Here is a 22,901-nt window from a genome sequence, read left to right on the forward strand (position 1 = left end):
GGAAAGACCATGAGCAGAAGCTTAGATGGGAGATCCATAGACAGGCTGTGTAACTGTGGGCGTGGTTATGCAAAACGGCCTCAGAAACCGCAGAAGAGAGGGGGAGAGGAGAACACGTGACCAGTGCTAGGGACCGCCCCTAGAGAAGAGAACATGTGACCAGGGCTAAATTCAGCCGAATGTGTTCTTCTCTGTGAGTGGCCAGTTACTGCAGATTCTCACAGGGATTGATTCTGCTTTGTGATTGGTGGGGAAACTGAAGGTCCGTGGTGTGAGCCAGAAAACATGGCTGCTGAGCCGACTAAAGCAGAGATCCAAGCCGTGTTTAAGCGTCTGCGGGCTGCACCAACTAACAAGGTGAGGCGGGGGTGGTGCAGGGTGCTAGCTGAGGAGGTCAGGGACTTTTATCCAGCTGATGGAGCTGCGTATAGTGCGGTGGCCTGGTAATGTCTAGCTAGTGTTGAACAACAAGTTCCAGCATGTCCTGTCATTGGCGTTCTGATCCACAGCAGATAGCGAAGACCCTGTCATCTTTACTTATGTTCTAGTGGCTGCCACAACACTGCCCACAGCAGTCACCCAGCTCTCCCAGACTCTCTGACAACACTGCCTGGTAATGAGAAGAGGTGACATACTGCTGTGTAATTCAGTGTTCACCAACCTGTGGCTCTCCAGCTGCTGGGAAACTACAACTCCCAGCATGCCCTGACAGCCTGTGACTGTCAAAGTATGCTGGGAGTTGTAGTTTCCTCACAGGTTGGAGACAGACTATTGGTGTAACTAATCACATTTACCATTTAGGAGCCTTGGAAAGCTGCGTGACAACTGCAGGGAGCTCAGTAATGGCAGCCGTATTAGTGGTCACCCAGCTTTCCCAGAAGCGGAAATTGTTAAAAAGAATATTTTAAGAGACTGTCCGACTCGAGATCCCCCTGTATGAGAAGGAGAGCCATTGTCTCATCCCAGGACCGGCTACTGACACCCCTGACTAACAGCTGATGTTACCGGGGAAAACCAGACTATTTCCCTGCAGCGGCCTCTGCAGGGAAAATGGAGTATTACGTGGCAGCCAAAAATGGGATCCCCCTCTGACGTCCATGTACCCTTATAGGGCATATAGACAGGGCAGTGGCGTAGCTATAGGGGTCGCAGTTGCCATGCAGCAGGCATGATTAACTAAATTGTCTGTGCCATGAAGCTGGCATTTCCTGGTTATGGTCACATGGTACACCTAGTGTACCATGTGACCGTGACGTCACGTGAGGGGCGTTCCACCCAGTGTGGAAGAGCCGGTGGTGCGAAGGACTCCTGGTGAGCTGCAGAGTGTATTGTGCTGTCTGTGTTTGCGGTGGAGAGGGGGGGGGCGTTAAATTACAGGCCCCCCTCTCTCCACCGCAAACTATACAATACAATATAAACTGTGGGTCGCATTCCCCTGGGGGGTCGTGAGCCACTCACCGAGGTCCCCATTCAATGCTGGAGGAAGGAGCTGACGGCTCCTTGCTTCAGCATTCACTACGCCCTGAGCGGCTCGACGCAGACAGGCGCAATGTAGCGACGTCATCGCGCCTGTCTGCGCCGAGTCACTCATAGCACATTCCAGAGGAGGAGAAGAAGGATCCTCCAACCGGCGTGGGTACGGGGATAGGTAAGTAATTATGTTAATTTTCTATTATGCACATATGGGGGGCATTATACTGTATGGGGAGCTGATATGGAGAGGCATTATGCTGTATAGGGGACTGATATGGGGGGGCATTACACTGTATGGTGGGCTGATATAGGGGGCATTATACCATATGGGGGCTGATATAGGGGGCATTATACCATATGGGGGCTGATATAGGGGGCATTATACCATATGGGGGCTGTTGGGCAAGGCGGCTGGGCACACGCAGGGGTCTGGTGTTTAGGGGGGCCCAAGCTGAGTTCTTGCATCTGTGCCCATGAGCCTTAAGCTACGCCCCTGAGACAGGGGTTATCTTCATGGGACCACCCCTCTATCCAGCAGCGGCACTGTCAGACTTGGCCGTTCATCTGAATGATTGTCATGTAATACCACATGTCCCCAGTAGTGGCCCCTGCAGGAAAAATTATCAGTTGATGGCAACTTTTCCAGCAAAATCAGCTGATTTGGAGGTCTCAGGAGCTGGATCCTCGGCGATCAGCTGATTGTCAGGGCGGCTCTTATACACAAGGTGATTTTATTTACCTAGGATTACAACATACATTGTTTGCACTGTCTAATTTTACCGAATAGGAATCATTCGGAGTGTCTTTCAATATGTAAACAAAATAAAAGTGTTTTTTTTTTCGCCATAAAGTCCATTCCCGTGTGCCGCTTGTGAAGGTGCATTGCTCTTTCCCTTCCCCCTCCTCCGACAATGTCACAGGAAAGCTTCTATTGATTGCAATTGTCTCTAGAAAAGAATGGGAGCAGATCCCCGGAGCAGATTGGTTTGGCTCTGGGAGGATCAGACTATTTCACTACAGACGATGATCTGAATTCGTTATCTAATAATCGTTCTCTTGTGTCTCCGTGATTGAAATGATAATGGACCCGTCTGAATTCCGGAAAAGCTGAATGATAAAACTATCGTTTAATGTTGATCTTCGTTGTGGCATGATCTGTAAATCCCCACAGAAGCGTGTAGGAAGGTTGTGCAATGCCCGTAAAGCCCCTGGTCCCCAAGATCTCTGCTCGGGGACTTCCTTTATAAATGACAGTGAACTCTTAGGCCTCATGCGCTCAACCATAGCAGTGTGCACGGTCCATGATGATGGCACGGACGGCCAGAGGAGTGTCATCCGCGAGCCGTCCGCAATCATGGACCGTGCACACGCAAATGCGGCCTGTAAAATGATTTTTCCTATTTTTTTTTTCACCTTCGGGCTCCCGGCCAATGCACGGACTGCGGAAACCACAGTCATGTGCATTGGCCGATAGGATAGAATGTGTCGTATACTATTCGCAATTGCGGCTAGGATGCGGACCGTAATGTGCATTAGGCCTAAAGGTTAAATCCATAGAACTATACTGGATGTGATTTCTATACGCCTGTATAATACCTATAGCAGAGCATGCACAGGCTGTCAATAAGGTCTGTCGGGCGGCGGTTGTATTGGTCGTACGACGGATCCGGCACTAGGTCCTGGTATCGATTTTTTTTTTTTTTTTTTTTTTTTTTTTTTTTTTTATACATGGAAACCAGTTGTGCCCAGAGCCTTACGGGGAGATGTCCTGGTGATCTGCTATGCGTTTTAAATACACTCACCTTTCCAATATTTCTTGCCCAGAAGAATCTTCTGAGCTGTCAGTCACTGACGGCAAACAGAGATCTTGAAATTGGTGACGAAGAACTGATCCTGTGCTATGCTTAGTGCAGCGTCTGTGATGTCTTTGCTTTTCCATGACACTTTGCTATGGTCGTATTAGTACAGTTGATGCTGCTGCTCCCTCATTAACTCTTTCCACTCTGTTTCTTTCAGTCCTGCTTTGACTGCGGAGCTAAGAATCCCAGCTGGGCCAGTATCCCTTATGGAGTGTTTCTATGCATCGACTGCTCCGGCATACACCGGTCCCTGGGGGTTCACCTCAGCTTCATCAGGTGGGTGCTTTTCTTAGAGGTTACCCGCACGGTCATAGGGGGAGCTTGGTGTGGATTGTCCCCATGTATATAAATCACCCGGATGGATCGTCACCTCGCTGTGCAAGGAAAAACAGTGAAGGGTTTGCGCCGCTAAATCAGCGCTGTGACCCCCTACATTATCAGAATCCGACCACCTGGACCCCGCCGATCATAAAGTGATTGCGTATCCTAGCGATATGCCGTTACTTTATAAGATGGGAATAACCCTTGAGGCTGGTCCTGGGATAGGACTTGTGCGGGTCAGTCTAGGTTCTGTTCATTAATGGCAGGTTTGTGTGATCGACAGGTCCACTGAGCTGGATTCTAACTGGAGCTGGTACCAGCTGAGGTGTATGCAAGTCGGGGGCAACGTCAACGCTGTGAGTATCTTTGGTCGTAATAAATTGCTGTCTCGCCAGTTCGTCTTATTTTCCGTTGCTTAAAATGTCACGTTCTGTTTTTTTTTTTCCAGAATTCTTTCTTTCACCAGCACGGCTGCACCACCAACGACACCAACGCCAAGTACAACAGTCGTGGTGCTCAGATGTACCGAGAGAAGATTCGGCAACTGGCCAGCTCAGCTATGTCTAAACATGGCACTGATGTGAGTGCCCTTAAAGGGACATTCGGCTGAAATATTAAAGAGGGTTGTCTCGTTTCTAGTTATTAAAAAATATTTCACATGCGTATCCACGCACGGTGACCCCAACAAAAGGTGGAGGGGCGCCAGCTCCCACTGTGTCCTAAATAGTCGCCTACTGTAATGCAAATCTATGTCCCCTGCAGAGCATCGCAACACCTGGGTCTGGTCTAGAGCTGGTGACGTCTCATGTTTCCCGCCGCAGCCATTTTTCGGATTTTTATTCCCGTTTTCATTTCTCCCCACGTTCCATATCCCATAACTATTTTATTTTTCTGCCGATAAAGCCGTTGAGTTGTAGTTTTTCACAGCACCATTTATTGCACCGCATCACGTACTGGGAAACTGGATACAAGTTCTTTGTGGAGTGGAATGGGGAAAAAAACAGCAATTCCTTCATTTTTGTTTTTTTTAGTTTAATTTTTACGCCGTTCACAGTGCAATAAAAAGAACTTGTTCACTTTATTCTGCGGGTCCATACGATGACGGCGATACCAAGTTTATGTCTTTTTTATGTTTTGCTACTTTTAACAAGAAAGAAACAAATTGTTACAAATTTTGTTTCGTGTCGCCAGATTCCGAGACGCATCATTTTTTTTTATTTTTCCGTCGATTTGAGCAGTATGAGGGCTATATTTTGTGGGACGAGGTGTCGTTTTTATTGGTACAATTTTGGGGTCTATGAGCGTTTTTTATCACTTTTTTTAGTGGGAGACGAGGTGACCCAAAAAAACAATTCTGGCGTTTTTTTGAACATTTTATTTGTTGTGTTCACCGTGACGTTTACATGATGTTATATTGTAATAGTTCAGGCTTTTACGTACGTACGGACGTGGCGTTACCAATCGTGGTTTCTTTTTTTTGCAGTGCATTAGCGGGAAATGGGAAAAGGTGTTTTGGTTTTTTTGTGTTTTTTTTTTTTTTATTTTTTTTTGTTTTTTTTTACTTTTTAATATATATTTCTTTTTTTTATAAAAAAAAAAACAACCCATCAAAAGCTTTTTATTTTACTCCTTTTTTTGTCTCCTTTTTTTATTATTCCCCCCATGGTTTCTTGGATCACTTGCATGATATATTGCAATACTAATGTATTGCAGTATATCGTGATTCTGACAGTTTCCTATTAATCCCTGCCAGGCTCAGGGCTTGATAGCAGCACAAAGATGGCAGACCTGGGGACCTTATTAGGCCCCCAAGCTGCCATGACAACCATCAACACCCCGCAATCGTATTGTGGGGGGGGGGGGGGTAATGGGCTGTCAGAGGGGGCCGCCCCCCTCTTTCTAACTGCTTGGATACCGCGGTTGCTTTTGACTGCGGCATCTAAGGGGTTAAACAAACGGGATCCCTCTCGTTACAGTGAAGTGTCGGCTGTATTATACAGCCAACACCTACGTAGTATGGAGCGGGCTCAGCCCATGAGCCCGCTCCGTACTCCTCCTACCAGGCTGTGACGTAAGTATATGTCATTCGTCAGGAAGGAGTTAGGGTATGTGCACACACACTAATTACGTCCGTAATTGACGGACGTATTTCGGCCGCAAGTCCCGGACCGAACTCGGTGCAGGGAGCCGGGCTCCTAGCATCATAGTTATGTACGACGCTAGGAGTCCCTGCCTCTCCGTGGAACTGCTGTCCCGTACTGAAAACATGATTACAGTACGGGGCAGTTGTCCTGCAGAGAGGCAGGGACTCCTAGCGTCGTACATAACTATGATGCTAGGAGCCTGGCTCCCTGCACTGAGTTCGGTCCGGGACTTGCGGCCGAAATACGTCCGTCAATTACGGACGTAATTAGTGTGTGTGCACAAACCCTTAAGGAGAGAGAATTCGGTTACAAATGAAACAAACTGAAAAAAGAACAAGAATCTTAGGGGACCATGAAACAACAATTCTGGAGGATATTTTCTTAGAACTCTGCATTGTGCCGTTCCTCTATTGTTCCTCTTGAAAATGTATAAATTGACAACTGGGCATTACCATTCCACTTGTCAGTCAATGCTGAAAGTGTTGAACATTTTAGGGTCCCCATTAACATGGGAAATGGTAACGCCCAGTTGTTTGTTTCCAGGAGGAATAACTGAGGAACTGCGCAATGCAGAGTTCTAAGATCAGATGTTCTGGAATTGCTATTTCATGCAGAATAGTCCTCTTTAATATTAATGCCACTCTTCCCCTTGCAGTTAGAATAGACGTGTGACGGGTGATTTTATTTAAGACCGATATTTTTGCACCGTATTAATAGAGCTGCGTCTGAGATTTGAACGTTTTGTTTTTTTTGCAGCTTTGGACAGATGGGATGAATTCCCTTCTTACAAACTCTCCAGAGAAGAAGCAGTCTGACTTCTTTGATGAGCTGACCCAGGTACGGCCTACACTTCCCTTCTTTGAGAAGTGACATTTATATCCACAATGTAACCTGTATACACTGCTGGTCGGGTCAGGGTTCGCTCCGCTAATATGCAATGTCCTGGCTCCAGCCTTCAATGTAACTCTACTTTCTATCCCATAGTCTTCCATCTCCTGGGAGGCAACACCAGTTCTAGAGCAAGTACCAGAGACCATCCAACCAGCAGCAAAGCCACCAACCAGTGCCCCCAGTGCCAATGTTGAGCCCCCGTGTGAGTGTCGCCTCATCCCGTGACTTGTGGTATTAGATCTTCTGTTGTCCTGTTCAGGACTCATCCGTTTCTTCTTGCAGGTGCTGATTCAGGTCCCAGTGTTGATAATCTGAGCACGTCGCCCAAAGCTACAATAGGTTTGTGATCCAAGTTTTCAGTCTCTTTAGGACTCGGTATGTGGAGCAAATTGATCCAAGGCAAATAGTGACCCACAAAACAAAGTTGTTGTAACCATAAAATGTAATGGCATTGCATTTTTTTCTATAATGTAATGTTAACCCCTCGCCCATGGGTCCTTATACCGCTGTTCACATCTCCCCCTGTCCGCACTAATGCAACAAGGGAGAGGAGTAGTGATCTAGCATTCCTGTTTATAAGTCTGGCAATGTGGCCTCCCCCCATCTATGCATTCTTCTGACAGTACGTATATGTGGCCGAACCTCATAGTTCTTCTATATATGGGGTTTGTCTGCTAGCATGCGTGGCAGCAGGAGAGGGAAGTAAAAGGACGGAGAGGAGGCATGCGCACCTGTAAAACATTTATACATAGATATATTCTACATAAGCTTATTAACTTTTGTAATTACATTTAATTATCTATTGTTGTAACGCAGAGCTGCATTCAGAATTCTGCTGGTCGTCATTGGAAACTGTCAACCGGTTTGTTGACAGACGCATCCTATAATGCAGTGGTTAGTTTTTCCCTACGTCGGGTTACAGTGGCCGGAGTAAGGATGATACTAACCAGAACAAAAGCCGCCAGTGCCAGATCTGGTTAGACATTGAGGCAGCAAGGACTGCATTGTGAATTCAGCTCTGGACTATAATGCAGGCTGAAACTCCGAATCAGTACCAGATAAGTAATATATTTACATAGTTACTCTACTTATTCTATAGCTTATATTTAGTCTACAGGATGCAGTGTGGATTTCACTTCTACATGATCTAAACCACCATGGGGGGGGGGGGGGGGGCGTTTAACGTTTGCATGTATTTGAATGACGTCTAGCAGTCAGTGTGGAGGGGAGGGGGCTGCTTCTTCCAGAGTTTGCACTGACGGACTCTCCTAGTGTTCCATCCATCTGTTGAATTCTCGTACATGTTCCTCTCTTCCTCAGACCTGGCCATGTGTCTTTCTATTCAGGAGCCATCCCCCAGCACAGGTGACCAGATGGTGACTTGCTCGGTCTGGCTGCTGCGCGCTTGGCATGTCTTTTATGCTGGAGGTGTCTGAGCGCAGACTCTGTAAGGCTGGCTACGCATTGGTGACTTTGCAGCGGCCGTACGTATGCTTGATGTCTACGGATCCCCAGTCTCGCAAGCTTTAGTGTCAATAAGATGCAAAGTTGCCCATGTGTGACCATCTTGCGTTTGATGATCTGCACAGTAGGATACCTCACTCTGGACCTGCTTGTTCAGGGTCTGCAGTATTAACCATATCTAATGTCTGGCATGGGGTTCATTGCTGTGCTCTGCCACCTGTTTACTAACACAAAGACCATGTGCATTACAGCCCTTTTTTTTTTTATCTGTGTCTCTTTCTTGTAGAGGTGAAACCATCGCTCATCGGGAAGAAGAAACCCACCGCTGCCAAGAAAGGAGTAAGCAACGATAGATCGGGTGTGGGTTTGCTAAAATGGTGGTATGGTCCTCACACCTTCCTGTCTTACAGCTAGGGGCTAAGAAGGGTCTTGGTGCCCAAAAAGTCAGCAGCCTAAGCTTTAGTGAGATTGAGAAAAAAGCACAAGTTGCCGAGAAGCTGCGGGAGCAGCAGGCGGCCGAGCTCCAGAAGGAAGCCGAGGAGTCACTGTGAGTATTTGGGTGTCATCTGCCATTATGTGCGGCGGTGCGAACGTCACAAGTTCATCCGGACTCTCTGTCTAGTGTCTCCTCTATGAGGCTGGCTTATCAAGAGCTCCAGATAGATCGCAAGAAGGAGGACAAGAAGCTGCAGACCCTGGAGGGAAAGAAGAGAGAGCAGGCTGAGCGTCTGGGGATGGGCCTGGCTTCCCGCAGGTACGCGTGCCCTACATCGTGCTATCCTAATGTAGGGACGTTCACTTTTTATTAGTTGTGCAGAACAAGGCACCAAGCTCTACATTACTGGGGTTATCCGTTTTATGTCAAAGCTTAATTATTTTATACGGAATATACTTTATGTATCAATTCCGCAACATTTTCAAGATCTCTCATACAGTCTGTGAATAGAAATAATCTTGCTTACATTTCAGGAGTAGATGTCCGCTCTCCTGACATGTCTGTTTTAGTAAATACTTGCATTACCCCTAAAATAATAATTTTGGAGCCGCTTTTCTAAGAACTCTTCATGGTGCGGTTCCTCTGTTACTCCTCCTGGGAATGTATGAATATATTGACAGGATATTACCGTTATACATGTTAATGGAATGTGTTCCTGGACAGTCTGATACGGTTAACACTGATGTGAGGGTGTAGGCACACATCCCATTGAGAAGGGCATTGGTTATGTCCAGTTGTTTCTTTATTCATACATTTCCAGTAGGAATAACAGAGGGACGGCACTATGCAGGGTTCTAAGAAAAGATGCTCCAGTGTTGTCAAGTGAGTTGCTGTTTCATTTTATTTGACGTTAGTTTGCAGCATTGTATGGTGGGATTACCTGTATTTTTAACTCTTCGTTTGTTTTTTTGTCCAGCTCCATCTCACACTCGGTTCTGTCAGAGATGCATGTCATTGAGCAAGAAACGCCTGTCGCAACTAAATCCTCCCGTTCACAGCTTGACCTCCTGGAAGACGCCAGCTTTACCTCGGGTCCTCCGAAGTATGTTTTACTTTGATTCTATGGTAACGTAGGTGACGAACGTTTCTTGTATAATCTGGTCTCGCAGTTTGAAGAGTGAATTGTTCCTCTCTCTTTAGATATAAAGATAACCCATTCTCACTAGGGGACGGATTTAGCCCCCGATGGGAAACCGAAATCTCAACGTGGGGGTCCACCGATAAGTGTGAGGAAGAGCGAGAGGTGACCATCTCCAGTATTCAGCCAGCACGAGACCGGTGAGTTATCTCTCCTCTGAGCGGCCGATAAGTAACGTCAGTTCTCCGCTGGTTAAATAAACGCCCTGCAGTGTTTGCAGAAATACTTTTCCTACCCCTCTGTAGATGCGATAAATTCTTATTGGTGTAGGTTGAACTGCTGGGAGCCCTCCGATTCCCAAATAGGGCTGGCCGTCACCATTTCTAGCAGAGAAGTAACTACGCATGAGCGGGAGATCTAGATTTTTTTATTTTTATTGATGGCCTATTCTTAGGTTAGGCAATCAAGATTAGATCGGTGGGGGTCTGACTGAAGGGGCCGCAGCCTCTTCAGTGTTTACCAGGCACAGCGCCATACACTTCCGTAATGGCTGTGCCTGGCATTGCAGCTCCGTCCCATTCACTTGCATAGGACCGGAACGGCAATCCCAGGCACAGGCGCTATGGAAGTGTATGGAGCTGTGCCTGTGAACTAGGAAAAGGCTGCGGCATTGAACGCTGCGGCCCCATCAATCAGTGGTGGTCCCAGGAGTTGGACCCCCCCACCGATCTGATATTGATGACCTATCCTAAGGATAAGCCATCAATAAAAAATGCCTGGATACATTGGCCTCTCCTATGTAAAATTCACTGGTCAGCACTATTACAGCACTGTGATATGATACAATGAGAGGACCTGTACCCCAGACCTCCAAATGAAATTAAAGTTCTGTCCACATCTGCCTGACATTAAATGGATTCTCTGTTTTTGACAATCTCCACTTCTTAGGAAGCTCCCATGACAATAAGCTGATCAAATTGTCCCCTCGGCCGAGACCCCCAGCGCTTCTGCGTAGAGGAGTCACTTCCCGGTCTTGCCAACGGAGCAATTATTCAGTCTCTGCAGCCTTCTGTCCAGCGGTACGCAGCACCAGGGTTCTGGCAGGCCTACTGTAGGGCTGAATTGTCAATTTTTTGTAAAGGGGTCACTTATGAAAAAAAATAGGTACAGCTCCCCTAGGGGTTCACTTTTTTCCCGAGATACTGTGGGGTAAGGCCACACGGAGCGGCCTTGACACGGCCTCGAAGTGACCAACAACCGCGCCGGCACCATATTCGGTGCGGCTCTCAAATTGCAGTTTAATGGCAGTTATTGCAGGTAAAATGGCACTTTACCTGAAAAATTGCGTGGCCAATAATTAATACACCTTTTATGGCCGCACGATTTTGCAGGTCAAGGGCTGTTTTACCCGCAATAACGCGCGGCGATGAACAGGCTGTGTGACAGCCATTCCGAACATGGTGCTGTTGTTGGCCGCATCGTGGCCGTGTCACACATCCAACGTATGTGAACCCCCTTCTCCACAACAGCCATGCAAAAAAAAAATCACGTTCCCGCAGGTAAAAAGTAAAGCTAAACAGAGTAAGAAAATATTCTCATTTTTTTAAATCTGATGCAATGAATTAATGAAGTATTCTTCTATCACAGGCCTGCGAATAGGAGAAAGCCAGAGAGCACCCCGGCTCCGGCGAGTGCAGAGTCCAATGAGGCACGCACAAAATTTGCCAGCGCGAAAGCGATCTCCTCAGACATGTTCTTCGGGAGAGAGCAAGACGCCGAGGTAAGACCACCGTCCCGTCCCCCCTAACTCCTAAACGCATGAGTGTGAATTTCTGTAGCGCTGTGTTGTCTGGTTTGTCTTTTGCACATTCACTACTTTATCTACCGCCTCCCCCTGCCAGATGTATATATTGCGGCTATAGGTGCGATCACTCGGGTGCAGGGCTTAAACCCACCACACAGTAACATACAAACTCCATGTAGACGTTGGCATGTTCTTCTTGCCTGTGATGGATTTATTTTGGCTTCTCTCTTTTTTTCTTCTCACACATGTTACTTGGCTTCCTATGGCATTGCGCCCCCCCGTGTGTATGTGATCGGGACTGATGAACGATCTCTGTACGGCGCTGCGGTAGATGCTGGCGCCATATAAACAATGGAAAACCAATATCCCCTGATCTTATCCCTTCATATGTAGAATTTGCATTGTTGTTGATTGTACCATTGACTATTCTTTAGTAACGGAGCAACGGGTGAGATTCCCTCTAGTCGATGATTTCATTGGCTGCTTTCTCTCCACCGTCTAATCCTTCACCATTTTATAATCTGCACAAAGCCCCATTTCTCCCCCCAGGGCACTGATTCACTGGTGTGGAAATCACCAGCCTTGATGTCCTGGCGTGCACTGCCTCTGAAATGTGTCTCTGCCTTTCATTATGGATCCGCGTTTGCTCTGCATGGCCGCTCCAATGTTCTCTCAACTGTAACTCATTCTGTAACCTTTTCAGCTGCCACAAGGAGGAGCGTTTATTAGGCAGTGACAGATTTATGACCGTCGCCTCGTCATAGAGCCGCTGTGTTCCCGGAGCTGGGCTGTTTTGCTTCCCCATCCTCCCTGAACTACAGCTTAGACTGTGCAAAACTGGGGAAAGTAGGTTCGAGCCGTACTCTGAAGATGCTGGAAGCGAGAAGTGCTGTATAATAGGGGTGCATATGAACCATGTACCTAAGCCCTTCATGAAATCTGTAATTGCTGCAATTAGCCAGCTAATAAATACGCACAGTGAGTGGGATCCTCTGAACGATACTGCGGTACAGCATTTAGGATGTTTACCTGTGCGTCTCTGCTTATGAAACTTGGCTTTCATCATTTTTTTTCACGTTTCGTGCAATGAGGAAATGTATCCACTAGGGGGCGATATTTCACTGCAGTGCAGTTTCTTCAGTATTGCACACCAGGTTGGGGTAGAAAACCCTGGCCAATGGCATATGGCGCTTATTCGGGTTATTTTGAGCTTTATATTGCACTATTAGGTGACCAGAATTTTTATGTTCTATACTGCAGAAATAAATCAATGATCTCTTATAAAAAAAATAAAGAAATGATCAATATTAAAGGGGATTGTCCGGTTTCACCAATTGTAAAGTTATTTTATTGTATAATTTTTCCAATATACTTTCTGTATTGATTATTTACGGTTTTCAAGATCTCTGCTTGTTGTCATTCAGTAGGAACAGTTTTCATTCTGTCCATGGTCATGTGATGGACACACAGGTGCACGGCTCGTTACAGTATGCGTATCGGAGCTGTGTCTTCTAACGATCTCAGCACCTGTCTATCACATGACCATGTTACGAGCCATGCACCTGTGTGTACATCACCTGACAATGGACAGAATTTTATCCACTGGAAGGAAAGCATAAATGTTCCTACTGAATAACAGCAAGCAGAGATCTTAAACTATGGGAAAACCGCTTTCATTTCTCACTATCAATATTTATCACCTATCCACAGGATTTAATAAATCTTTTATCAATCGGTGGGGGTCTGACTGCTGGGATCCCCTCGGATCACAAGAATGGGCTTACCTTGCCGTTCATGGGAGCCGCATATGTAGCGGTAGTACACATGTTCGGCCACCGGTCCGTTTATTTCTATGGGGCTGCTGAGCGCTGCCTTTGGCAGCCCCATAGAAATGAATGGAGTGGTGGCCGAGCATGCGCAGTACCGCTCCATTCATAGGGGGGACGACGACAAGGTAAGCCCGTTCTCCTGATTCGTGGTGGTCTCAGCTGTTGTACCCCCACCAATCAAATATGTATCCCCTATCCTGTGGATAGGTGATATGGGAAAGCCTCTTTAATACAGAAAGTATATTGGAAAAGTGTATAACATGATTATACAAACAATCCCTTTTAACTATAGGAACTATTTAGTGAATCCCCCACAAGTGAAGGGTGCGATTTGTATAATCTCAGAATTCCCTATTACTTCATGTATAATCAAACCTTTCCTTTTTATTGGCAGTATGAGGCCAGATCTCGCCTGCAGCAGTTATCCTCCAGCACTTCCATCAGTTCCGCTGATCTTTTTGGAGAGTCCGACTCGGTAAATCCTGGAGGTAAACCTTCTTCCCTTCTTCTTCTTCTTTTTTTTCTTCCCTTCGGCTTTTCTTTTTTTTTATAATTCTCCATCATTCACGACTGTATAGTGATCAGGTTCTATTTCTACCCACAGCTAATGTTTCCCTGGGTAACGTGATCCCGTCTGCCGACATCACCCACTTCAAGCAGGGAGTAAAATCTGTTGCAGGCAAGATGGCTGTCCTGGCGAATGGCGTGATGAACTCTCTGCAGGTCCAACATTTATTAACGCAATTGATTTATTCCCCCTTTTACTTCCGTTTGGTTTGAGATTTACCAATTCTGCTTTTCTTCCCCCACAGGATCGATACAGCTCCTACTAAATCAGGAGAGAAGAAGTCAGAACTTTCTGTAGACTTTCCATTTTACCCATGTATAGGGGGCTAGGGGAATGGAGGGGTCAGGACGGGAGGGAGTAACCCGCATCTCTCCCGCAGGTGGCAAGTCCCCCTTTATAGAAAATGCCCGCTTCAGTATTCCTCTAACACCACGCCCGCTACAGGAGCATTACTCGCCCCACTTACACCATGTCTATGCCGCCCCCCCCCCCCCTCCTGCGAGGGACGCCCGGAGACTGCGTGCTTTGACTTGTGTGTTCGTGTGAGATGACTATATGGGGTCTCTTATGTATATGACGGCAGGGTCTATCTGTGTAGCATGTTATGACTGAATGAGACGCTGATAAAGAACCTCATCCTCGGGAATTCACGACTGTTACTGTCTGGCTGGGGACCCTGTTATGTCCTGTATTCACTTCTCTGGTCCCCGTGTGAATGTTGTGGTTTTAAAATTGTAATCCTTCAAGTGTAGAGCGTCCTGGGACAGAAGTAGTCGTGGTGTCCGCACGGTCCCTGCATGGCGGGAGATACTCCATAGAGACTGGCTGCATGTGTATTTATTTTGTCGTCTCTTTGTGCACAGGTGACTGTCAGGTGCAAGGTCGGGTGTGTCACTTTTATCGCCCTCCCCCCCCCCCCCCCCGCCACCTCTCAGATTGTTATTTACAGTGTTGACCAAGTAAAAGTGAATAAAGATACTGAGGCACAAGCGCATTTGTGTGATCTCTCTCGTAATATATGGCAACGGTCTAAAGTTGCCAACTTTCCAGAAAACTTTGACACTTTTGCCACCGCAGCAGCGAGGAGAGTTGGGGGTGCACATAACGCAGAATTATTTTCACTTCTTGGTTTTTCCTCAGCCACATCTCATAACACAGACCCCCTAAATGCCGCCATCAGTGTTTTATTTACTTTGCAAACGTTTCACCTCCTCAATATTCTCCTTCTCTAGACCTGTTGGCTAAACCATAACAAACCATTAGGCAAACTGGTGGAGGTGTTGCTCAAAAAATTACCAATCATTACTTTTATATTTGAGGTAAGGACGCACGGGACGGATACGCTGCGTTTCTGTCCCGAGAGCCGCAGAGAATTCCACCCGAACATCCGCACCAAATTGTGGTGCAGTTTTTCTGGTATTATGTTCACTGCGGAAATTCTGCAGGGATGAGAAAAAAAAAAAGTTACCACCCACGCATTGTCATGGCGATGCGTCCCTCTGATCTGAGCGCAGTCTGGCCTCCTGGGATGACGCAGTAGTTTGACCGCTACAGCTTTGTTTGGCTGCAGCAGTTACGTGGGACGAAACGTTGTTGCAGGAGGCAGAGTTGCACTCAGAACTGAAGGATGTGTCGCCATGACTACAGCCGGGGGTAAGTATAGGATTTTTAAAAAAAAATAAATTATAAAAAAAATTTAACTTTTTTATTTTTGTTCTCACTTGCAATTTTTGTAGTGGAATTGCAGCATTTCTGCAGCAAAAGTCGCCTTTTTGTTGCAGGTTGTACCTCCCCATTGAATTCGATGGGGAAAACCCACAACAGAAGAGCAGCGATTCCGCAAAAAATAAATTGACATGTTGTGGATTAAAATCATGCACCTCAAGTCAGTTTATGGGCCTTTTTTTTTGGCGTATATTTTCCACACTGTGTGGATGAGATTTGTTCACATTTCATCTAATCCGCTGCTACTGTATTATGCTGCAAATTTTCCACAATCAAATCAGTTGCGGAAAAGCTGCAGTGTTTACGCTACGTGTGAACATACCCTGAGGGATTGTCCCACAAAACACATGTATCCCCTAAGGAGAACGGGGGACAGAGAGTCACGCAGAGTGAGCCATGAAAATGAAGTGCTTGTGCTCATGCCGGACCGGCGCTCCATTCATTTCTATGGGACATCTGAGCGCCTGTGTCCGGCGGCTCTAGAAGTGAATGGCGCACCGGCCACGCATGTGCACAAGCGCTCCATTCTCGTGGAGAACTTCAGCGGACTTTCGGTTCCCTGTTCTCCTTATCGCTGGAGGTCCCAGCAGTCGGACCCCCAGCGATCACACTTGTATCCCCCTATCCTGTACCCTGCTTATTTCGAGGCTGTTTTCAAGAGAAAAACAGGCAATTTTGAAGTGATTTCTTAAAAATTTTTTGTTGTGTTGTCAAATGCAGCCTATAGAAACACATCCAGTTTTTTTTTTTGTTTTCTTTTTAAGTGTAGGAACACACTAGGCGTAAACACTGCAACGGATTTTATTATGGAAAATCCGCAGCGTAATACAGTAGCAGCAGAGTGGAAGAAATTGGAACAAATCTCATCCACACACAGCGGAAAAAAAAATCAGCCGAGAAACTGGATAGAACTTTTTTCCATAATAATAAAAAGGTTGATACTTCCCCCCGGGCGTTGTCATAGCGACACAATCCTGTGTTCCGAGTGCAGCGCAACCTCCTGGTATGATGTTTCGTTCGATGTGCCTGCTGCAGCGTCATCCCAGGAGGCCGCGCTGTACTCCGAACAGAAGATGGTGTCACTATAACAACGCCCGGCGGTAAGTAAGTGTGAACTGGTTTTCCTCTAGGATAGTTTCCACAGCCGTGATTCTGCATGGATATCTGCACCACAATTTGGTGCGGTTTTTCGGGCATCCAGGACAGATACATCGTGTAGTATCCGCCCTGTGTGCACTTACCCTAAATGTTTCACCTGTGGTTTTTAATTTAATGGTTACACAGCATACAGCTGAAAGGCTTTGTGCATTTTTCAATGTGAACTTAGCCTAAAGCTGTGTATTGTCTGCATGGGAGGGGTTGGTGCAAAAGGCTGGCAATAGCTAAGGCCCCATGCACACGACCGTGTTCTGTCTGTGATATACAGTCCGCATGTCCCGGACGGAACACAGTGCAGGGAGCCGGGCTCCTATCATCATACTTATCTATGACGCTAGGAGTCCCTGCCTCGCTATGGGAAAACTGTCTCGTACTGTAATCGTGTATTCAGCACGGGACAGTATTCCTGTGGGAAGGCAGTGACACCGAGCGTCATAGATCAGTATGATGATAGGAGCCTGGCTCCCTGCACTGTGTTCGGTCCGGGACATGCGGACCGTATATCACAGACAGAACACGGTCGTGTGCATGGGGCCTTAGCTATTGCCAGCCTTTTGCACCAACCCCTCCCATGCAGACAATACACAGCTTTAGACTGGTCACTGATTGGTCAGCGTCATACACGTAAACACGCCCAGTTCAAAACAATACACGCCCAGTTGGACATAACGAAAAAAAAAACGCCCAGTTGTTCATTTCAAACCTCATTTGCAAATATATAAAATAGCTCATAACTTGGCCAAAAATGAAAGTTTTTTTTAAAATAAAACGTTACTGTTATCTACATTGCAGCGGCGATCACATGCAATAGGAGATGGGGGTTTCAGAATCTGGTGACAAAACCTCTTTAAATGGAGAACCTTAGCAGTTCAGTTGATCCAGGCATATCGGAACATGTCGTTGTTCTCCCACAGCGCGCACTGAGCAGAGCGATAGTCCTTCTCTACACTCAGTGATGTGGATAAAAGAGCAGTCCCATCCGGATACTCGGGCCACTCTGGTGGCATAGTCCCTGTGCATAAGAGAAAAAAGAGGTTAATGATAACATGGAGACATCCGGTCACAGGTCCCTGACTTTCTTCTCCATTTCTTACCTTCTTTGGCGAAGTCTATGTAGTATTTCCTCACCAATCTCTGGAAAGCACGGTCCTCGTCTGATGTTTCTCCGAGAGCTTGGTCCAGCGTCCCAAAAAATCCCAATGTATCCAGCATGTGGAAGGAGAACCAGCTATTGAAGGTGAACAAGTTCTGGATTTTAGCTGGACGGGAAGGAGTGTAGATGACCTGATAGCGGTAGACCGGGCTGGTCAGAGTCTCTAGAAAAACAAAACAGATTGAGGACATGGACGGTTTGTTTTTAGAACATCATGATCAGGAACATTGAGGATACCCCCAACCAGCGGAATATCTGCAACATTTCCTCAGCAGTAAGGCCCCATGCACACGAATGTGTTTTTGCGTCCGCAATTCCCCCGCAAATCCACGGGAGAATTGCGGACTCATTCATTTCTATGGGCCCATACACACTATCCGTGTTTTCACGGGTCTCCGCATGTCCGCAAATCCGTGCCGCAGAAACTCAGGACATGTCTTATTACGGCCCGCAAATTCGATGCGGACATGCCCATAGAAGTCAATGGGCCCGTGGAAAATGCGGGTACACCTCCGTGTGTCAACCGCAGTTTGCGGAAGTGTTGCTAGGCGACGACTGGGAATGAGTTCTGTCGTCATCCTGTTTTACCTAGGCTTTTTTTTTCATCCGCATTTTGCGGATTACATACGGATGAACTGCGGAGGACATTTCACGGAACACGGTCCTGGAATTTGCGGACCAGAAAAACACTACGGTCGTGTGCATGAGGCCTAAGTAACACTAGGGTTACGTGCAGAATTTGCTGCAGATTTCACCCCTTCTACATTGAAAAAGGATGAAATCTGCAGTGAACATCCAGAATGAGCATGGTAATTGTTTGAAAATTTGCCAAATGCTCCGATTTCTGTGCAGAAAACGTGCAGCAGCGTGTATGAGTTTTTAAATCCTATCCACTTGCCTGCAACCGGTTTCCACTGCATATTTTCTATCCAAAGATCGAGACTGAAAATCCTCAACAAATCTATTACGTGGAGAGGTTGACCCGAGGCCGGGTTCACACGTCATGGTCAAAATGCGTTTTTCACAAAATCGCATAAAAAGTGGTGCGGATTGAGGCAAAATCCAAACTTTGACTGCGACGTGTGAACCCAGTCTAAAGGGGTCCCATCCTATAACCATTTTATGTTCAGTGGGGCTCCGACCTTTAGGACCGCCTACTGATCCTAAGATGATGATTTTTCCTTGTACAGTGGCGCTCTCATCCACCTACTGTGCAGCAAACCAGTGAATAGATCTATGTTGTAGTTCCCTGCCTAGCATGTAGAGGGCAGTGCAAGGAAAGTGACAAGGGGCCACAGGGCTTAATTAGCACTGTAGCCCTTTCAATCTGAAGATTGTGGGGGTCCTGGCAATCCTAACGATATACATTCACTTACTATTGTTATTGCATCACTTTTTAGATACTCACACCTTTTTACAAAAAAACAAACAACCTTTTTCTGGGGAAGCTGGGGAACCACCACTGTTCCCTCTAAGCTGTATGCTCTGGAGATGATAGAGTTAACAACGCCACTCCCTGCAGCCAGGTAAAGCTGTGCTTGTTCTTATTAGTAAAGGGCCTTTTACAACGGCTGATTTTGGCCGATGCAGAGAGCGCCGATCAACGAGACGGCTCATTGATCGGCGCTCGCTTGCTCCTGACACGGAGCTATGGACGGGGACGAGCGGTCGTTACTCCGATCGCTCGTCCCCATACATTATTATCATGTCGGCAGCGCGTCTGTTTACACAGGGGGATGTGCTGCCGACAACGATAATATTTAACTTTTTTTTAAAACGATACGACCAGCAGATGATGAATCGTTTGTTCGTTCATCTGCTAATCCCTCCCCTGTTTACACCGGGCAATGATTTGGGAACAAGCGTTCTATGAACACTTGTCTGCCCGATAATCGCCCAGTGTAAAACACCCTTAAGTTTTAACTCTTTCTTTTCCAGAGCACACAGCTTATACCGGTCACAACCAGTTTGACCGCTATTAGGGACTGCCCCCAGGCGTTTCCGAAATGCAGAATGCAAACTACAAGGGATGCAGCAACGTGAGCCGGGACTCCAATATATTATTACTGATCTGCCCAGCTATGTTGTTAGCAGACAGACGGAAATGCCCGCACTCTTACGTAGTCGGACTGCTGCAGAACGATTGGTGTGGTGCATTATTTGTGGGAGGGGTAAATCTATCAAAGAGCTGGAAAAATTCCATGAGGTGTATTTTGCACATATTTTTCCGCTGCGTTTTTTGCCCACGGCCATTGAAGCTAATGTAAGGACTGCAGGCACAAAATGCTCAAAAACTAGCTCGGCAGGTTCTTTCTGCCTCCCATTGATTTCAAGGGGAGGTCAGACGCCGAAACAGCAGCAGTACACGAATTACAGAGTACGGCGGGGCCGGTCACATGACAAGGAGTTGTGTCTTCATGTAGGAAGACTGCGCCGCTAGACCTCCAGTGCCCCGGCAGCGCTATAAAAATCTATGAAAATCTCAATCAGAGCGACGGGGCACCGGAATGTATATTAGCGAGTGGATCACATACTGCAGGGACTACACAGCACCCACATAACCAGTTTAATGGGCTTGTTTTTGCATCATGCGTATGGATTTCTACAAGCCCTATGATAGACATTTCTGCAAGAAATCAATGGCGATACGTGGTCTATATACAGTACCTGCTGCCTGCCGGGCCCGCTCATTATTCGGACATGAAGCTCGGAGGTCTGACACCATGGTCATGTACGTTTTCTCCACACATCGTTCAGGCTGGGAGCAGAACTCGGAGGTAGGATAGAGAGCCAGGGCTTCAGAGGACAGGTTTCCTCCAAATGTGTTGAGATGTGCTAGAAAAAGAGGATAGATAAGAAAATAAATAAAGAACCCTTTATGGTCCATCTGAGGAACTCTGGTGCCTTATCAACGTCACTTACAGCTGACAAACCACCGGTAATCTTCTTCAGACCACTTGGAGATATTGGCATAAAATGGGCTACAAAGTAAAAGCAGAATTGTAATTTAAATGGATGCATAGTAGGTAGATCCATCAAAAGGCTTAACATGCTAACTAGCTGGCCCAAGCCCCTCTATAATACTTCTATTATATTCCAGAGCTGCATTCACAATTCTGCACATTGTAATTGGTTTCTATCAACGAGCAACTAACATTTTAGCGAAGCTCCTATAATGTAGGGGAACAGTTCATTTTTCTTACATCAGATAATTGTACCTGGTGGAAAGATGACACTTCCAGAATGCAAATCATCAGAGCAAACTCTGAGCAGACGTTGATCTAGCAAGGAATCACGGGAGAGTTCAGCTCTGAATCCTGCAGAATTGTGAATGCAGCTCTGGAGTATAATACAGGCTGTAATTTCAGATCCGTTCAAGTTAAGTAAGGTAATGTGTTTAAAAAGTACCAACTATTTATGTAGACATATATATATATATATATATATATATATATATAAATGGTGACCATAGGTGGACTTATGATTTCAGTATAAGGCACTAAACATACTGAACATGTCCGCAGAAATATCATGAGCAGGGTGACATCCAAGTGACTTCTGTCAAATTCTCTTTAATACCAATTTATTATAGATTATTGAAGGTCTCTAAGTGTGAACACATCTTTATGGATTTTTGGGGGAATTGTGGGAGATTTAGCTCTAAGGCCTCATTCACACTAGCATATTTTATGTCCGTATCCGGAAGGTCCACAATACAGATATATTAATCCATGTAGCCAGTCACGCATCCATAGCTTTGTATTTTCAAATATTTATCCTGTTCTATAGTCTGTATTGGTACCATATCGCCCCCTTAGAAGTCAATAGACCCTTTATAGAAAAAGAAAATGCAGCCTATTCCCCCCCCCCCCATATTTGATATGGATTTGCAACATTAGAGGAAATACAGGTGCAAATATAAATAAAATGAGACAATGCAGATCTGAAAGTGAATTCTCTGCATAGGCATAGAGTAATATGCTAAAATTGTGGCTCTCTGCAGCCACCACTAGAGGGCGTTTAGCTTAGGAGCTGAACACTATAATAAAACAATAGGCAGTGAGCTCCCTCTAGTGGTGGCTGCAGGCAGCCCGAATTTTATAATTTAACTGCTTATGCAGGAGATTTGGAGCTCTGTATTAGAAAAACCGAGCGCCAGCCGTTCTAAAGAGATATTAAGAAAATAATCATCACAAAATGTAGACCCTATAAATTACATTAATACGTTATAAAACGTTCACCATTTATATGGGCCCAGACCTACATAACACGTCTGCATTCATCTGTGTTTCACTTATATTAATGCATGTGTGAAAGAGATGTAAAAATGTAATCTATATGGGAATATTCCAAAATTATGTTGTTGTTTTCTTCTGTATCTTTTTTTTTTTTTTTTTTATATGGTGGCCAATGTTATCTTGAGTTTCACGGCTTTGTTATAATGAACCCACAATACCGGTTTTAAATTACACAATAGGTTTCTTACGCAAATTCTGTTTCTTGGAGGGTGGTACCAATCACATATGGCACATCACTATAACCTTGTATTTTCTGTTTCCATATATCCAGTGGAGGAGCAGGCACCACGTAACCATCCACCACAGCTATTGGACCAACATATTTTCCTTTCAGTGGTAGGTCACACAAGTCCACTCCAGCCCAGCCTGGGTATTCATACCACGGGATGCACTAGGAGTAACAGACAATGTTATTGCTATTCATTTCTCTGTTGGGTTGAAATATACAAAAAGTGGCCGCTTCAGGTATACATTTCTAGAGCGGAGAACAAATCTAACAAGTTCTCTTTAGGCCGGATTCTCACGAGCGTGTTTGGTCCGTGATATACGGTCTGCATGTCGGTAGCCGGGCGCCTAGTATCATAGTTATCTATGACGCTAGGAGTCCCTGCCTTGCTGCGGGACAACTGTCCCGTACTGT

At 46.0% G+C, this 22,901-nt stretch overlaps 2 protein-coding genes across 5 annotated transcripts in view; one reads left to right on the plus strand and one right to left on the minus strand.

Annotated features, from left to right (window-relative positions):
- Positions 1–168: 168 nt before the first annotated feature.
- On the plus strand, positions 169–14,916 carry ARFGAP2 (ARF GTPase activating protein 2). 2 transcript variants are annotated; one of them, XM_075837883.1, is made up of 17 exons: positions 169–357; positions 3,490–3,608; positions 3,937–4,009; positions 4,102–4,233; positions 6,554–6,634; positions 6,782–6,890; positions 6,971–7,027; positions 8,009–8,053; positions 8,439–8,491; positions 8,563–8,699; positions 8,775–8,906; positions 9,565–9,690; positions 9,789–9,926; positions 11,374–11,506; positions 13,754–13,847; positions 13,964–14,082; positions 14,172–14,916. In XM_075837883.1, the coding sequence occupies exons 1-17, from the start codon at positions 286–288 to the stop codon at positions 14,190–14,192; spliced, it is 1,641 nt and encodes a 546-aa protein (XP_075693998.1). In that variant the 5' UTR covers positions 169–285; the 3' UTR covers positions 14,193–14,916. The 2 variants fall into 2 exon arrangements, with proteins under 2 accessions (XP_075693998.1, XP_075693999.1); XM_075837884.1 differs by lacking the exon at positions 8,009–8,053 and having other exon boundaries at positions 171–357.
- LOC142660872 (para-nitrobenzyl esterase-like) overlaps positions 13,723–22,901 on the minus strand; it is a 32,373-nt gene continuing 23,194 nt past the window's right edge. For 2 of the 3 annotated variants that reach the window (XM_075837882.1, XM_075837880.1), the window contains exons 5-9: positions 22,450–22,652; positions 20,886–20,944; positions 20,631–20,798; positions 17,905–18,126; positions 17,546–17,822 (exon numbers count right to left, since the gene is read on the minus strand). In XM_075837882.1, coding sequence (XP_075693997.1) covers positions 17,680–17,822; positions 17,905–18,126; positions 20,631–20,798; positions 20,886–20,944; positions 22,450–22,652 — 795 coding nt within the window. In that variant the 3' untranslated portion in view covers positions 17,546–17,679. Of the gene's footprint in view, positions 14,186–17,545; positions 17,823–17,904; positions 18,127–20,630; positions 20,799–20,885; positions 20,945–22,449; positions 22,653–22,901 lie in introns of those variants that run through there. The other variant, XM_075837881.1, reaches the window with a different exon arrangement.

This window comes from Rhinoderma darwinii, chromosome 9 (genome assembly GCF_050947455.1).
Source record: "Rhinoderma darwinii isolate aRhiDar2 chromosome 9, aRhiDar2.hap1, whole genome shotgun sequence".
Classification (NCBI taxonomy): Eukaryota; Metazoa; Chordata; class Amphibia; order Anura; family Rhinodermatidae; genus Rhinoderma; species Rhinoderma darwinii.

Bases quoted from the DNA above. Each gene is read 5' to 3' on its own strand.
- ARFGAP2 (XM_075837883.1), top strand. From the start codon at position 286: ATGGCTGCTGAGCCGACTAAAGCAGAGATCCAAGCCGTGTTTAAGCGT. The intron at 3,609-3,936 runs GTGGGTGCTTTT...TGTGATCGACAG, and splicing joins GTTCACCTCAGCTTCATCAG to GTCCACTGAGCTGGATTCTA. The intron at 13,848-13,963 runs GTAAACCTTCTT...TTCTACCCACAG, and splicing joins CGACTCGGTAAATCCTGGAG to CTAATGTTTCCCTGGGTAAC.